Below are 17,055 nucleotides of genomic sequence, written 5' to 3' on the forward strand. Positions count from 1 at the left end.
GAAGTGTGTGGTGTGGGGGAGCGGGAGGGGGTGGTGCAGGATGAACTTGTGCAGGTCTCCTCGAAGCTGGGATTCCATGACTGACCCCGTGCTCCTGCATTGCATCCTATGGGCCCGCCCCACTTAACACAATTAGAGACCCCATGCCAGGGCCCGCCCGGGGCACCCACACCCCTCCATCCAGCCCCGCGCCTGGACTCCGAGGCTGGCTCCATAATCATCTTCCCAATGGAATCCCCCAATCGGCTGGCACATGGTCCCTTTCTCAGAAAAGACTAAACCAGGGGCGCCTGGGTGGCTCAGTTGGTTACGCATCTGACTCTGGGTTTCGGCTCAGATCATGATCTCATGGTTCATGAGATCTGACTGCAGAACCTGCTAGGCATCCTCTCTCTCTCTCTCTCTCTCTGCGCCTCCCGCTCAGGCCCTGGGGGTCATCGGCTGCGGCTGAGGACCCTGCCCTGTGCAGGACCCCCCACAGGGCGCCGTTCTGCATTGCGGTAAAGGAAATGCCACGAAACGCGGCGCCTAACCAGCCTCACGGGGTCAAAGGGCGCACGGGGGGCAGCTGAGGGCGCGGTGAAAAGCCGCGTGGCGCAGGGCCGATCTGCGAGGCAGCGTGAGGAAGAGGCACGAGCCGCATACATACGCGGTAAAGCCACCAGCCCAGAGTGAAGTTCGGGGCCGGCCTAGGAGCCAGCGACGGCACGCTGCTCTAGGCTATTCTTGCTCAGTAACCGTCCCCCTGGCAGCTGAGAGACCCTTAACCTCCGGGAGGCTCGAGTGGGAGCCGGGCAGCTTGGGGACCGGACCTTCACCCAGCGGACACCGGTGCTCAGGAACCCCACTCAGAGCACTGGGAGGGGACAGGGCTGGAGGCTGCGGGTGGGGGACGGGGAGGGAGGGAGGAGGCCGAGGGATGAAACCGAGATCATGAAGGGGGAGCAGCCCCCCAAAAGGAGGCGAGCGAGCAAGCGAAGGCGCACTTTGCCGAGGCTGGCCCTCGGCTTTTAGAAGGAGTGTTCTTGTTGTCGCTGGCTTTTTCTCGTTCCCGCCGTGCCCCCCCCCCCCCCCCCCCCGTGTTGGGTGTGAATATTCCCCACCTGTTTCACATTTAAAAATTACCCCCCGCCCCCGCCCGTTTTTCGCCCACGAATAAAATAAACCCGGGATGAGGGCTGTCGAGGCCAAGAGTGCTGGCGGTCCCGAAGCCGGGTCCGCAGTGTGGCCAACATGATGGGTGACGGTCGACATCAGCTGCTGTGTGTCCCCCGCGGTTTGGGAGTGACGAACGGAAGCCCCCGGCAGGCAGGGGCCACCCGGACGGGGTGCTCCTCTCCCCTTCCCAGCACGTCCCTGGCGCCTGGCGCGCCCCTCCCGGCCCCCAGCGGGCGCTCCACCAGCGGCTGATAAACGACCCAGGGAGTGACCTACCACTACTTTACCCGGCAACCGTTTGGGTTTCAAATGAAAGCACGGCACGCTTTACGCAAAACCAGTGTCAGCTTAAACGGAGACACGCATGAACAAAACAAGGATCCCGGGCTCCACCCAAAGCTGGCTCCACGCTTGCTGAAAAAGAACGGTGAAGCCACCAAGGGCTCGAGCAAATGAGACCAAGAACGCTGAGCAATGATCGTTATATTTATTTGTACACACTTGCTTCCAAACTACAATTAATGTGTCTAACAAAGCATATCATGCAAACGAAGATCAGAGGTTCTACAAAGTGAGGAAAGCACTGAATTTATACATCTATCTCGCCTGCTTTAAACCAAATGTTACTGGACAGTTGAATGGCCTCTACATTTCGTCCGTAGGTGCTTATACAGAAGGGAAAACCTCAACCTCCACCTGTTCCTCTTCCTCCTCCGTCCGAATTTGGGGTCTTACGCGATGTTTTTCAATTAACGATTTAAACATGACCTGTCCTTCGCACACACACAAACACACACACACGATCATGTGGCAAAAGCAATGACTTCAAATGTCTCTGACCATCTATAAAAGCTATTCTGAAAGACCCTGATAGAAAGGATATGAGGTGAATTTTTAGACCATTTAGACTCAAAAGAATAACTGCCTTCGGTGGATGATTTTGAATAGTCCGCTAATCCCTTAAGAAAAGAATCACATCCTTCCAAGAAGAATATCAACAAAAATCTACGAACAATCACAGGAATAAATACTCCTAAAGTTAAGCAGAGGAGACAAAGACACAGTTATTTAATCAGAAAATGCAAAGCCACCTTTTGTCTTATTTTAGAAAAGAAAAAAAGGTTCTTATAAAGACTTGATAGTTTTCGGAAAAGTGGGGTTCTGTCTACTCACATAAGAGAGGATTCTGAAACAGATGCCCCAGGGGGTGCTTGCTGTCACACCTCTTCTTTCTTGGGGATATTGAATTAGATCTGAATTGCCCAGTGGACAAAACCTCTACCGGGCACTTCTGAATCTTCACTGAATGTGAGACTTGGGGACCCATGGGGACTGGAGACAGAGCTGAGGAAATGTCCTGCCCCTCAAACCAAAAGGTGGTCACAGAGCCTCACAGAGCAAGGAAAGGGACCCCAGGGATCCCAGGGGAATGCTATCCCGGGGCTCCATCTGGAAGGGGGACAACAAAGCTATCTTTCCTATGGTCCAAAAGTCTCTAGACCTTAGATGGTTATCCCCAGTGTCCATTAAAAACATGGAGGGCATCAGTCTGCCAACACATTCCACCTGATTTCCAGCCGTTCTGATGTGGACTCCATATACCACTGGCATGGGAAAATCCTGCAGTGGGAGTGCAGGTCAGGGGTGCTCTAGCCTGACCCCGTCTGAGTCCTCCTATAGACTCCAAGGGATCGGAATCTTATGAAAGCGTCAGTAATTTTATTTTAAAAACTTATCTTAAAAGAAGAATTGAGTTATTAAAGTTCTCCATAAAAAAGTACAAATAGCCCAGTATACTCGGTTGTTCTACTGGAATTAACAGATTAATTTCTTCCTAAGGGTTTCAGAAAAAGTCTTTGCAACTCGTGGGCCTTAGTGTAGGGTCACTGTAAGGCTGTTTCATGACTGAGACCTACACAGTTATGAACTGACATCTGATCACATAAATCAGGGGCATGGGATTCCTGGTCATACACGATTTCAACTCTCCAAGAGTCCCTGACATCAGAGAATTAACCGAATTGGGGTTGACACCATTTCTAGATGCCTTTGCTTGCTATAAGTCAGGTAACCTTTCCCAATTTTCTGTATCTTTTGCAGCAGAAATACATGGCATTCCCTAGATTTGTTGCATCGGCCCAGACGGGAAATGACATAAATGTTTACAGTCTGGTATATTTCATAAAATGTAACCCAAGGAACTCAAGGAAAATGTTTTAAAAATGATTTCTCCACTTGTCAAATTAGTGTGCAGTCACTAAGCAGTAGAGGGCCCCTTTCCTTCATTGTAACTGTCATGGCTTTGCTGCTCCCGTAACTGTTAGGACCATCCTATCTGGGTCCCCAGGTCAGCGTCTATTTCTTGATGATGACTGTTGAGTGTGCTCGGTGGGGGAACAGGCGCCCCGCCCTTGCTGGGTTTAAAGGGACAGGAAATGGTGTTGTGATAAGCACACACAAGAAAGAGGTGATTGGCTTCATCAGACCAAAGTGAGAAAGTGACAGTCAGTTGGTGTTGCCTTTCTGAGGCATTTAAAAACATAAGACTCTCACTTTGCCTCCCTCTTTGGTACTGAGAAGTCAGATCCCAGCAGGAAAAACCCAAATTTGTCCTGCAAAGTGCAATCAGGTGGGAACTGCGGTGTGAAGTTCTTTTTGCCACTTCTCCATCCATCCCCGGCTGCCCTAACTCTTGGCAGGAAGCCACAGAAGAAAATGGGTGGGGACCTACTGGCTTCTAGGGTGTGCTGGCTGGTTTGGCTCTGCCCAGGGAACGGTGAGCCCCTCCAAGGCAGGCAGGGGAAGGGGGCCTCAAGGACTAGTGAGGAGGTGGCTGGCACTCAGGAGATGTTTCCTGAGGAGGACTAGACTGTGTTTCAGGCAGCAAAACTGCTCTCCGGGACCAGCAGGTGCACCAACAACCAACAGCGCAAAAGCCACTGAAAATAGCAGCAGGTTCCTTCCTAAGCTGCCCTCTCCTTCCACACTCTCCTGGCTTCCTCCTTCTTGCAAGAATCCTCCTGGACACACTCAAGCCCTGCTCTTCTGTGAACGCCTTACTGACTTCGGCCTCCACCAACCTCTCCCTTCTCGGGACGTCAACGGGTGTCTCTCTTGGGCTCTGTGTATTCATCCCAGCAAATAAGTTGCACGCTCTGCTAAGGACTGCAGCTCAGAGACGTGCTCCACAACCGTCTGCTGGCTTACGCCCACCTTGGTTTTTCACCACCTTTTAACCAACCATGTCAGGGAAGTTCTAGAGTGGCCTACACTCTCTGATTTTCTGCCAAAATTCCTACTAAGCCTAACACATCTCCTAAGAAGGTCTGCATTCACTGGTACTAGGTCACGGGGATAAAAGAGAAGTAGATGTGCCAGAGAGCGATTATTTCAGTTCCTAGGGTCTCCTATCAACCTTTTGAATCGCTTCCCGCCTTCAGTGAACCTCCCATTAACCTCTGCGGGCTGCAGCCAGGAGCACACTCCGCATCCTTCCGTCCCAGCCAAGCATCTAGGGCCTTCAGACAAGACGCCAAGGGAAGGACTGCCAGCCCCCTGGTCTGTAGCCTCGGAGCGAAGTTCTGCTTAGAAGCAGCCACCGTCCAAGGGACAATAGGACGCAAGGCGATGTGAACGGCCTCTCAGAGTTACGGACCGAGGAGTCTGGTGGAGAAGTAGCCTGTGCTAGATTCTGCCCGGGCCCCGGACCTCCGCGGTCCTCAGTGATTCGGGCGGCGCTCAGGGGCTGGTCTTTCAAGAGGCCCCCGGTCATCTGCCATCCAAGGTGCTTCCCCTCATTCCAGCCGCCAGCTGCGGCCAGCAAAGCACCCCTTCCCTGCACTTTTATTTCATACGATGCCCGTGAAGTGGGACCACGCCACAGGCTTATATAAATCAATTCCTTTATAAGCTGGTCTAACGGTTGGCAAGGGTTACCCCCCATGGTTTATTCTTCCGGCAATCACGGTCTTGGGCTTCTCAGACCTTTAAAACATTTAGCCCTTATCTAAATTTGGTACAAAGCCACGTACCGAACAGGGTACAGCACGGGTAACACTTCGCCAGGCCCTGAGTTTTACTGTCTTTCCTTCAAGTTTGTGCTCAAGCCTGCTGTCCCGCAGGCCAAGTGCTGGGCCCCACAGCCAGGATATCTCCTCTTAAGACTCTGCCATGCATTCTGAAAGAATACAAGCCGGCTGGGATGCAGAACATGTTTCCTGGAGGATTATGAATTCGGAAATGTGTTGGCTGTTCGAGGGAAAGCCTGAGACTCCTGCTGGCTTAAAAACAAGCAGGCAGCGTGGGGCTCGGGAACAAATAGTCCATAACCCCACGAGTTCCTTTCTCAAACTTTCCTCACTGCCTGGGGCTTGGCTGGGGGTTCGTCCTGCGGCTGCTCAGTCCTGGGGCAGGGAGGGCGTCTGGCTTTTTTGTTTCTTAGGCTCATTCTATAAACTGGTCCCTTTTCTATCGCACCGAACGAGGGGTACCTGGTGAGGAAGTGTCCCCAAAATGTGTACTGACCAGGGGGAGCTGCAGCTCTGGGCGTGCTGGGGCCCTTGTGGAATTCTGAAGCCTACAGCCCGTAAAAGGTGGTGCGGAGGAAGTCGCTCTTTTCCGGGAGGATCCACTGCCTATCCCACCTCTTCCTCCAGTCCAGGCTTTCCAGGACAGACTGGGTCTGCCATCTCAAAGACCCTTCAGCGGTTGTGACGTGAATTTCAGGCAAATAGCCAGAGAGTAAAAATGAGGAGGTGCTTAGTTGAGAGACGCATTTGGGGGATAAGGGGAAACGGAGAGGCCCCTGTACGAGATGATCCCTGCTTCCATGTTCTCTCTGTTGTAGGAGGCTGGCTTCTCTGAGGACCTTGTGTTGTTAGCACAGCATCTCACCACAGAAGTGCTCTTCGCCGAGACCGGAAAGGCCAGTTCGAGCAACAGGTGGGAGAAAACCTGCGGCTTCTAAAGAGTCTGCCGTTAGTGCCAGGGGATGGCGGTTCCCAGGGGCGGCTGGACGGGACGGTTTGTCTCACGAAGCCTGTCACGTGCTGGAGGGAACGGCAAGTCGTGCCGGGGGCGGCAAGGCGGACAGATTCCTTCTGCTGCGTCCAAGCACACGTGGCAGAAGGCGTCTTCCTGTCCCTCCCACCCCGAGCCACTAACAGTAACAAAGCTGAAAAGGAAAAACCAAACAAAATCCAGCCCAGGGGCTGCAACAACATCACACCTGCCCGAACACACTAGACGTACGGGAGTCTGACACTTCCCGCTGTCCCCACGAGGAAGAGTGGAATAGGAACCAGAACAGAAGATGTTGCTAAGGAGCTGGGAGAGCGTGTCCTCTCAGAGACGATCCCCGACGACAAAACTTTTCTTTGCAGGTAGAATCAAATTAAGCACGTAAAAGAGCCATTCGTTTTCAAAATTAGATCTACGACAGGAAATTAATATATCTGATACAGTGCCAGTGTGCGGGGTATGCACGGGGTGGGGGTGGGGGGACAGGAGGCAGCAAGGAATTAGGCTAAAACTTAATCATAGAAGCAGATTAGAAACAAGAGCCTTCACGAATATAGCACAGTTGTGTCTTATAAAATTATTATAATACTCTCTTTATACTTGATACGATTATATCAATAATATAGATTCACTTGTAATTAAGGTTTATTATAAACATGCAAAATTCATTGCATGATGCATTTGCAAAACATATTAAAATCCTTCGAGCAATAAAATATCTTTGAGCTGATGCGCATCCAGATTTTCCTGATTCTACACCTCCAGGTGTGCCATTCAACATGATCTGGAAATGGGGACCAAAACTGTATTGGTTTCCGTCCCTTAGTGGATGTCAGGGGCTGGAGATGGGAGAAATACCGATCGATGGAGACTTATGCTACAGTCAACACTCTGTCAGTTACTTTACAGCAATACTCTCATCAACGACACCGCAGCCTATTAAATAAATAAGTACAAAAGGGGATGGGGTGTATGCTTCAGCTTCTTAGGAAGTAGGCAGCAAAATATCGGTTGGGGTGGGGGTTGGCTAACAACACTCACGAGTAGTGGCATGATTGCGGATGGCACCCTGGATCACGGAATAATCTCCCAGAGATTAAGACGAACGTACACACACACTGGGTTATCCTTGATCTGAAATGATGTCACATGCTGATTTAGCAAAGTTCTTAGATTTGGCCTCTTAAAAAGAAATGCAAGTATCGAGATAATTTATCATCCAAATAGGGCAGCTGACAGACTCACCAACACTCCTCTGAGGTGTCTGTTTTTTAAAACCGGTCGTCACTGAACCATGATTGGGTTAAGACAGTCAACGTCTGGTAACAGCTTGCAAACGACTCACCGGTAGGGACTTGATTCATCTCGGGACTGTTTCCATTGAGGCAGAGAACAGAAGCAGCGGGCATTTCCAAGTCTCCCCTACCCCCAATCCCGCCTGGCTCACATTCTGGGGTCCCCATTCTTGGAGTCCAAAGACATCTCAGGTGGAGATATTTTCTTGCCCACTGGACCGGGACGGGTTCATCTGAACATCTCTGGTTGGGGGAATCCCAATGGTGGAAACTGACAGAGGGCATGGAAAATATATCAAACCGTACCAAAAAAGGGGGCGAGTTTGTTTTTTAGGAAGGGTTAACCTACAGCCAGATGTGACTTCTACACACTTAAACTGAACACTGTACATGATACTGCCTTCTACTAAGATAACGTTCTTGGTTGTAAGACAGAAACCCTGAACAGTTACTCACATTTGGACTAATAACCCTAAAATTTCCAGGCCTCCATCTGGAACGGGAGAAAAGGCCATGGCCTTAAAATTTTAGGGTTAAGGATCATTTCCCACTGCTGGAGGGCTGGGGGCTGGGGAGGCGTTAGTTCTCGGTGGTGAGCTTCATACTGCGCTCTGTAAGATGGGGTGCACAAACTGGGGGTTGACATACGAGAACCCCTCGAAATCAGACTGGTCTATGTTAGCAATGACCAGCTGATCAGGTGGTGTTAAGACAGGCTGCCCTCGCGTGAAGAACTTGTCAAAGTTTTCTGCACCTTTGCCACACTGTGGAGAAGAGAGAAAAAAGGACAGGTCAGTAATTTTTACCAAAGTACAGGCAGCAGCTCTCCGAGAGGCCTCTGCAAGGCTGAGCTTGGCCCGCGCCAACCGGGCCTGGCGAGGCACGAAGAATTCTGGAGAACCTGCACACTTACTGGATTCAAAAGCCGGGCACAGCAAACAAAAACGCAAACTCACTCAGTCGTAAACCTTCAAATACCCTCGGAACCGAACCCCTCCATGGAAAGGCACTGCTGACAGAAAGGCAGCAGCAAGGACACAGCCTGTTTGATTTCACTGTCATTTCTTAGAGCAAGCGGGCGAGGGGCAGGATACCCGTGCCCGGGGCCGCGGGTCACTGTCCACGGTGAAAGGCTAGGATGTTGGGTGGGAGCGCAGGCAGCAACCTCGGAACCGAGAGGCTGAGATTACTGCCCCGCACCCGGCTCTTTGCGACCGTATTTGTAATAAAGTGAAAGCTGTGTTGTGCTTGCAACTGCGAAGTCCTAAAAACCTCACTCGACCAACATTGAGAGAGGTGTGGTGGCAAGGTTGGGCCGTTCACCCTTGGGCCCAGCTGGGCTTCAGTGTATCTAGATCTGTCTGGTCAACTGGCAGATAGGTTGACCCTCGTGGGTGGTCTCAGGCTGGAGGGGGTTTGCTCTGGTGCCCTGAGCAGGCAGAGCAAAGCCTGCTGTCTGTCTTGGATTTTCCTCTCCTCCAGGGTCCACCAGGGCGCTCAACGCAGGAGGGGCTGCGTGCAGAGCCTGGGGGCAGAGCTGCCCTGTTCGAGGCTCCGAGAAACACGGCCGTGTGCACGGCACCGCTTGGGAGCCTGACCCCAAATGGGTGGGGGGCAGGGGTGTCCTCACTTGCTCAGCCACTCCGAGGGTTGTGGCGTGTTGAAGTCCCCAGGACCCCACACGACTCCGAGACAGGGAGGGGTGGGTTTGCACCGGTGATACAAATAATGGTATTCCCCACGTTGCAAATGATACCCTTCTGCCTGCTGGCATCATAGGGCAGCATTGACTAATTAACTAATCATAAGGCACATTAACTAGTTCTGAGTTAGCACAGTTTTAAACTAACCAGGCATTCCTGGATCTTTGCCGGAGAGCTCTAGGTAAACTGCGAAGGTGGTGGTGGTGGGGTCTATCCCACTCCCTCGAGTGTGAAAGGGGCAGAAGAGCCGTGCCCCCTCCCTGGGCTGCTATGAAGGTTAAGGGTGCAGTGATTTGCACAGAGCCCAGCATGCAGTGAGAGCACAAGAGTTGCTGTTATTTTTGTAAGGCCGGTTTAGTCTCACAGACGGTAGTTTCCCACCTCCTCTTTTACATCTTTCCCACCTTCTAGAAGGCCTCTTTTGAGAATCTAGCTTCATTATGGTTTTTCCACCTTCTTATCATCCAATAGACCCTGCTCCTAAGTCTGTTGCAGTGGAAAGCATGTCGTGAGTCCAAAGTAAGGTCTTCATAACTGACGGCTTCCCCTTCTGGGGGGGGGCGGGGTTTCATTTTCGTGAGTGGCCACCCACTCTTAACAGGGTTGGCGGGGGGGGGGGGGAGAGTCCACACAGTGACTACCGTGTGGGGATGTGGATGTGGGTGTGGAGTGGAGGGAGGCAGAGGACTGTGTGGGGCCCTTGCAGCCACTCTACGGAGGCCCCACGATTGGGCCAGCTCGTCACATGGGTCCCGCCTCCCGCATGTGAGACGGGCAGTTGTATTTGAGGACGATGTTTTTTGGGAACGTGATTAAGCAATACCCACGACCTGGAAGATTTCATGGAAATCCACTCTAGGCGCTCCCAGAGGCTGGGACATGCGCTCCCTCCAAAAGCGATCGTTCGCATTTCTTTTTCTAGTCACTAATCACGCAAAGGTGAGCAAGAAGAAACTTCTGGGAAAACTAAAAGGCGAAGTCTCTAAAAGGAAGAGGAAGGCAAGCCCAGGTAGACTGTCTTCCGTCCATCCAACCCTCGGCTTGTGGATGTGTTCTGGGAAAAGATGGCACAGGTCTGACCTTTCCTGTGAGTACCATTTTTAGGGGATTTGCAGATTATCTTCCAAAGGGAATCCCAAAAGCCATGGCTCAACTGCCACATAAACGAAAGAACTAAAAGAAGATGCCCCAAGATCCGAAGAGGGGACCATGCAAACATCAGCACCGAGAAGCCTGGGGAGAATTACTCCTAAGGGCTGCGGCAGCTTGCGGAGCTAAGAATGGTAACACGTGGGGCAGAACCCGTCGCTGCTTAGAGCCTCGTGCTGTGCAGGTTGCCAGGAGAGCTAAGGGGGCCCCCGGAGACCAGGCCGGTCTAAGCTCTGCTTGGAGTTCACACTGCATGGGAGTGGGACTGCTGGTCTCGAGACTGCTTGCCTCCGGAAACCTCCTCCTTTTCCTTCCCACTCTACTTCACTCTAGAATGTTCTCTGATCCTGAAGAGAGAGAAATCACATTCCAGCAAAGAAAAACCTTTCTTAAACCTATTCACTGAGGTGAAAGGGCAGGCTGGGAGCAAGGAATCAAAAAGCTGTTCGTGTATTCCAGCCAACCATGGGCAAGAAAGCCCGAGAAACGCTGGAGGCTAAACCTGAGGATCAGATGAGATCCAAGACTCAGAAGAACTTCCTATTCTGAGGGAGCTCCTATCAGACGGATGCTGCTTCCCCCCCGCCCCAGCACAAAGAGCAGGGGAGGGGGATTTTAATCATAGGTTTGGTACTATGAGAAATAGAGTCTATTTTTCCACCATGGAGGGTTTCTTAATGGTTAAAAAAAAAATGAGCCTTCCACAACGCCGTGAAACTAGCCCCGAAAGAGACAATCTCCTTTAAGTCAAATTGGAGATGATCTTGACCTACTCATTTTTCAAGATGTTTGTGTGGAGAACTGCAACCATCCTCAAATCAGCACCCATCAATGGCTGAAAAGGAGAATGAAAATCAGTGCTCTTTGGATCCTTGGGGAAAAGATAAAGACTTCAGCAAGGTATTTACTATACTTCAAACATAGAATAGGTTCTTCCTGCTGTCTGCGGGCCAACCTTACTCATAACTATCGGCTCGTGGGCAGGACTCAGGTGCCATCTTGGATGTTAGAGGCACTGGTGCTGCCTGTGAATGACTGGGTGAGAGCGCAGGTGAAAAACGAGGCTGGCCAGGCTACACACATCTTCTCGACCTTCCTCAGGGATGATGCAGAAGGTTATTACCACGGCCACTGGAAGGGCAGCTTCCACCATAGCGTGCAACAATGGGCAGGTTTGCGTGGGTCATGGCCTCTGAGCCCTATGCCACCTGACAACCCACGACAGATGCAGGCAGCATTTGCTACGTGTTAGCAAAACCTCTTGGCAACTCGCACCGTCCTCACCTCCCAAGGCGACCCACGCCTGTCACCAACCGAGGCTTTTGCCATCTGGGATATGAAGGACCACATCACTGGTGTGAAACCAAAGATGGAGGTGAGGAGGGCAACAGGGGGCAGCCCAAAGCCGGCTGGGCCAGGGTGTGAGCCCAGGCAGGTCCTCTGGTACTCACGGAGAGCACAGGATGTCGGTGTTTACAGGGCTGCATTTGACCCCCGAGGGAAAATGGGAGGTACGGTGGGGAGAGGGACCGACTAGAGGTCAAAAGCCCGTGGTACAGAAAATCACTGCACCTCTTTGTAGAAGAACATCCACCTTCCAACGCTATCTTGCGGATCGAGGGAACGAGAGTGTGCAATCCTTTCTAAATGCTCAGGCACGATACAGCCCTAAGGCACAGCACATACAGCACGCACCCACGTACAGGGCATGTCATCAATACGGCAAGGAGGAATGAACACTATTGGTAACACTATTAATAAGCTATCTGCCTCCCTTAGCTCTGGATTCAGGACATAACTCCTTTGTTGCTTTGACATTCTTATCCATTTGGTAAAATCATAATTGATAAAATGAACCCAGAAGTCAGGCACGATAAAGAGGTGACAAAGCACAGAAAGACGCAGGCTCCAGGTGGAATTTGGGGTCATGGCGCTCCCCATCCAGGGCTCTGGGCAGCACACGATCCACTCACAGCCCTGTGCCCCCTGTGGAAGGGCCGTGGGGAGAGACTGAGCCGGCCCCGCGCAAGTCGGCTTCTCGTGATTCTTACCTGGGAGAGGCCACCGAGAATGCACAATACATGTGTTGGTCTCAATTCTGTCCTTTACCTTGGTGTCTCAGTCATGTAGAATATAACCCCACGGTCACTGGTATGGGAATTAGGGTGAGTATGAGTAGCTCGAAAACACTGCCATTACAAAGCAAACCCAAAGGAGCAGGCAGAGCGCGGAACAAAGCAAGAGTAAAGGCGCGTTGCAAGACGGAGGAGAAAGGAAACTTACAGAGGTGGGGAACATCTCTGGCAATTACCAGATGTAGCAGGATAGGCTTCGTCTTAAGGGAACCCATATTTCAAGCCCCACTGTGTGGTGATCCTAGTGGAGCGTTAGTAAGAACACTGCCTACGTCTGTGCACAGCCTTCTGACTCGCGTTTGGGCACAGACTTCATTTAAATAACCAGCAGCAGAAATGAGCGCGAATATTCTGCTCTGGGCCACCTGGGAGGTCGTGTCCACACCATGGAACCATCCAGCGAGGGGGCTGGGGTCTCGGGCAGCAGCCCTTTGTAAGATCAGCATGCTCGAGGAACGGTCTTCCGTGCATGACCCAGCACAAGCAGGAGCACACGCTCAGGGTTAACAAGTGGGGTTAGTTTGCTCGTTTAGTCACCCAAGGATCTGGAAATGTGCTCACCGAAGGCCTGGATGACCACTGAAGCCAGTGCATTTTGGTACAGAAAGTCTGGAGAATAAGAACGGACAGAGGAAAAGTATTTGGAAAAGAGTCAGTGTCTGCCCTGGGAACTTGAGGGTCAGAATGGCCCGTGTCAAGCGTGCCACAGACCCACACGCGCTGGCACGGAAACACCGCCCAGATATACCGCCGTGTGAAAGACGCGAGATGGAAAATGGGATGCGTGGTACCTCGCTGTGTGTATGATCACACATGCATACAGCTTTCCAAAGGTTACAGAAGGGACGGTGAATAGTGGGACCAGTAGTTGGGGTTAGGGGAGATAGCGTCTTGTCATTTTTATGTCCATCTTAACTATTTCACCACAGAGTTAGTATTTTAACATTTATTTATTTTGAGAGAGAGAATGAGCACGAGCAGGGGAGGGGCAGAGAGAGAGAGAGAGAGAGAGAGAGAGAGAGAGAGAGAATTTGCTGTCAGCAAAGAGCCCAATACGGGACTCAAACTCACAAACTATAGTATCATGACCGGAGCTGAAATCAAGAGTCAGATGCTTAACTGACTGTGCCGGCCAGGCGCCCCTAGTTATTATTTTAATAACATTTTTTAAAAAAGGGATTAGGACCTCCTTCACCTCCTGCCAACATCACCTGTGGTGAGAGACTGGAGACAGGTTTTCGTTTCTTAGGTGAAATCAAACAAGTACTTATCTGTTGCCTCAGAGTGAATCTCAGGAAGCTTCGTGTCATTCTTGTGCAGGGGCTGTGCTAATCTTCTCCACGTCGTTCCAATATTAGTACACGTGCCGCTGAAGTGAGCACTAGGGCCGATCTCAGGGCCAGTTGTGGTCCAGAGGGAACCGGTTCTATTGATGGGTTTGTTGACAGACACAGGCTATAAGCCACCCATTAAATGCGTGGGTTCTTGCAGGTGTCAGAGCCATGTGTCCGTGAGGGAAAGGCTCTGGCTTACCCCGGACCATATTCTATGGAGCAAAAACTTGCGCTCCATTTGGTCTTTCTTTAGGAACAGCCAGCATTAGAGGATTCAAAGCTCCTTTTCCAAAACAAGATGTTGTGACGACCAGTGTTGTCGGCAACCTTCACTGCAGACAAGGGGAGGTCGTCAGTTCACACAACTTGAGGCACACGGGGTCTGCATTTATCCCATCCATCACCACGGAAGCTCCCTGAGGCTTGCAACAGAGCCGCTTATTTATATCGATTACGATTTTAAATGTCTCATTCCTTCCCATTTTTCTTTCCAGCAGAAAAGCATTTGGGAGAGTAGCAATCAGAGAGTAGGCAGACTCCTCGCCTCTCATCAACCAAGTAGGAGCGGTCTTAGGCTGGCTTAAAGGCTTATGTCACACCCGAGTACACCGTGAGGTGGCCGATTCCGGTCTCCAAAGGCTGGTTAGTGTTCACATGTTGTTGGTGAAGCTCCCTGAGTCTTGAGAAATCTCTCAATTTTATTTAGCATCACTCTTGCTGGCACCACTGAAAGGCTGAGAGAATGAACCTACCTGTGACCTGAAAGAATGGAGGACAAGCAGCCCAAGGCACTGAGCACTTAGACAACTGCTCCAAGACCCTCCTTCTTCTACCCAATGGCTGCGGCTCCGTATAACGACCTCTGCAGAGCGATTACTAAGAAGAACACAGTTACCGTGTCCTACGTTTTAGGAAATCCACATGGAACATGTAGCTGTAAAGAGGCATCGCATTTGCAACCTGCTCTCAAATGGTTCCAAAAAAAAAAAAAAAAAAAACCCCACAAAAAAACAAAGCACACACAATTGTGTATCTGTACACATGCACGCTCAGAGATGTAGAGAAAGAATGATACAGCAGAGGTGGTAAAGTGTTAACACGTATGGAATCTGGGTAAAACGAATACAGCAATTCTTTATGTTTTTTTTTTTTTCAACTCTTCTGCAACATTGAAATTGGAGGTTATCTCAAAATACATTTTTTCAAGATTTAAAAAGGCACACGGCACGGACTTCAATAATTAAGCCACCATCCAACTTCCTAAACAAGCTGATGACACTGAGAAACACCTTGTTTTGTTGCACTCCACAGATGCTGTGTGTGTTTCACAAACGGAAGGTCCGTGGCATGCCAGCAACAAGCGAGTCGATTGGCGCCATTTTTCCAAGTACATTTGCTCACTTCCGGTCTCTGCGCCACACTTCGGTCATCCTCACAGTATTTCAAACGTTTCCATCGTTATTGTGTTTGTTAGGGCGATCCGTGATCAGTGATTACAACCTGATCAAAGTTTAGGTGACGCTTAGCATTTTTTAGCCACACGGTGTTTTTCAGTTAAGGTACGTGCATTCTTTTTTGAAAGACTCAAAGCTATTGCACACTTAGTAGGCTACAGGGTAGAGTACACATAACTTTTATATATGCACCGAGAGACCCCAAAACTCACTGACTCTCTTTACTGCGACAGGCCCTTCATCGCGGTGGTCTAGATCTCGAGGTGACTGGGAAAATGAACCTGACCGTGCAATCACACCACAGTGGCACCTACACTTGCTCTCACTGTTCTTGTTCTCTTTGGCTCTTGCTCCAAGAATGACAAAGTCCTGATGAAAGTTATTTTTTTTCCCCCTCTCTCTTTTTGATAAAATAAGGACAACAATTTCCCCAGAAAGGCTCTCCGTGACAGACAGGACTATTTCCAAAGTGCTCTGCTCATCTATCAACTCCAGAACATATTTCTCGGTGTTAACTTCATAGATTAATCTTTCTCTCTCTCGAATAACCATTTAAGTATCGTGAATGCTTTTGGCTTGCCTGTGAGCTAGCTATTCGGCTCCTCGGTGCCAACGGCTAGAATTCAAACACGAAAAATCGATCGACGTTCCACTTCTGAGAGTTCCATGACCTGTTATTTATCGTGGGCAGGATGAATGGGCATCTGAAGGCGGTTCTTGGGCACTCTATTCACATGAATAATAAATCAGGGTAAAAGCCTACCCAATTCAAAGCAACACTGGATCAGAATCGTGGGCTCACGTGTGCCTCCAAGGGCACACCCAGCCTTTGATTTTTCTGGCAAGACAGAAACAATGAACGCTCCTTCTCTTGGTGGGATCTCAAGATGCTGGGTCAGGTGGGCTGGGCTACGTCACCCTTTCACGGGGGCCCCCTCCTCACTTATCTGACGCCATGGGGAGGTCGCCTGGCCCCTGGCATTTCCGCCTCAGCGACTGAACGTTAGCCTTTTCAGGAATGAGATCTGCTTTAAACTTTAAGGAAAGGTACCTTCTTACATGGATCTGCTGAACGTTATTAATAAGCCTCTTTGATGGCCCAGCCTTGTTGTTCCGAACGCTGATGGTCCTTGGGTCTGTGGATCAGAGGCTCTTCTGCTGTTGTGTTCTCTTTGAGAGAAAACAGAAACCAGCCCGCTTTGTGCCTTTTTTCCATCAAGAAGAGAGAGTTATGTGGCTGCCTCCTCTCCAGGAGAGCACAACACAGCTGGTTTTGTTTTTGGTTTACGACACAAACCGGTACATGAGTGCCTGTCCCATCTTGCAGGAAATCACCTCCACCTTCACAACTGCGCACGGTGGCCTTCTGGGGGGACAGCGCTGCCAGGACTGGGCTCTCCCAGGGTGGGCCGCCTCGGGGCAGGTTCGTGCTTCCTGCGGGCTCTTCCCCCCCTGCTGCCACGTCTGTGCCTGGGCTGGGTGCCTCTGAGCCTCCAGCCATGAGATACAACGTTCCGGGTGGGGCCTCCTGATGGATTCACCCATCCTGAAATTTTGCATTTTCAGTGGCATTCTGGTCTACCGTCAGTGATACCACTTTTGCAGGTAGGAATTTTTTTTTTTAAGTTTATTTACTTATTTTTGAGAGAGACAGAGATAGCATGAGCAGGGGAGGGGCAGAGAGAGAGGAAGAGAACCCCAAGCAGGCTCTGCACCATCAGTACAGAGCCCGATGTGGGGCTGGAAACCATGAGATCATGACCTGAGTGGAAGCTGAGAATAGGGAGCTTAACCGACTGAGCCACCCC

At 50.7% G+C, this 17,055-nt stretch overlaps 1 protein-coding gene and 1 non-coding gene across 3 annotated transcripts in view; both read right to left on the bottom strand.

Annotated features, from left to right (window-relative positions):
- Nucleotides 1-1,625: 1,625 nt before the first annotated feature.
- PRKCA (protein kinase C alpha) overlaps nt 1,626-17,055 on the bottom strand; it is a 404,563-nt gene continuing 389,133 nt past the window's right edge. For both annotated transcript variants that reach the window (XM_040452168.1, XM_040452167.1), the window contains one exon: nt 1,626-8,236. In XM_040452168.1, coding sequence (XP_040308102.1) covers nt 8,072-8,236 — 165 coding nt within the window. In that variant the 3' untranslated portion in view covers nt 1,626-8,071. The remainder of the gene's footprint in view (nt 8,237-17,055) is intronic.
- On the bottom strand, nt 13,735-13,841 carry LOC121015394 (U6 spliceosomal RNA). Its single transcript, XR_005783811.1, has one exon. It is a non-coding gene; the product is annotated as a U6 spliceosomal RNA (small nuclear RNA).

Source organism: Herpailurus yagouaroundi, unplaced genomic scaffold (assembly GCF_014898765.1).
Source record: "Herpailurus yagouaroundi ecotype Mexico unplaced genomic scaffold, PumYag 206, whole genome shotgun sequence".
Taxonomy (NCBI): Eukaryota; Metazoa; Chordata; class Mammalia; order Carnivora; family Felidae; genus Herpailurus; species Herpailurus yagouaroundi.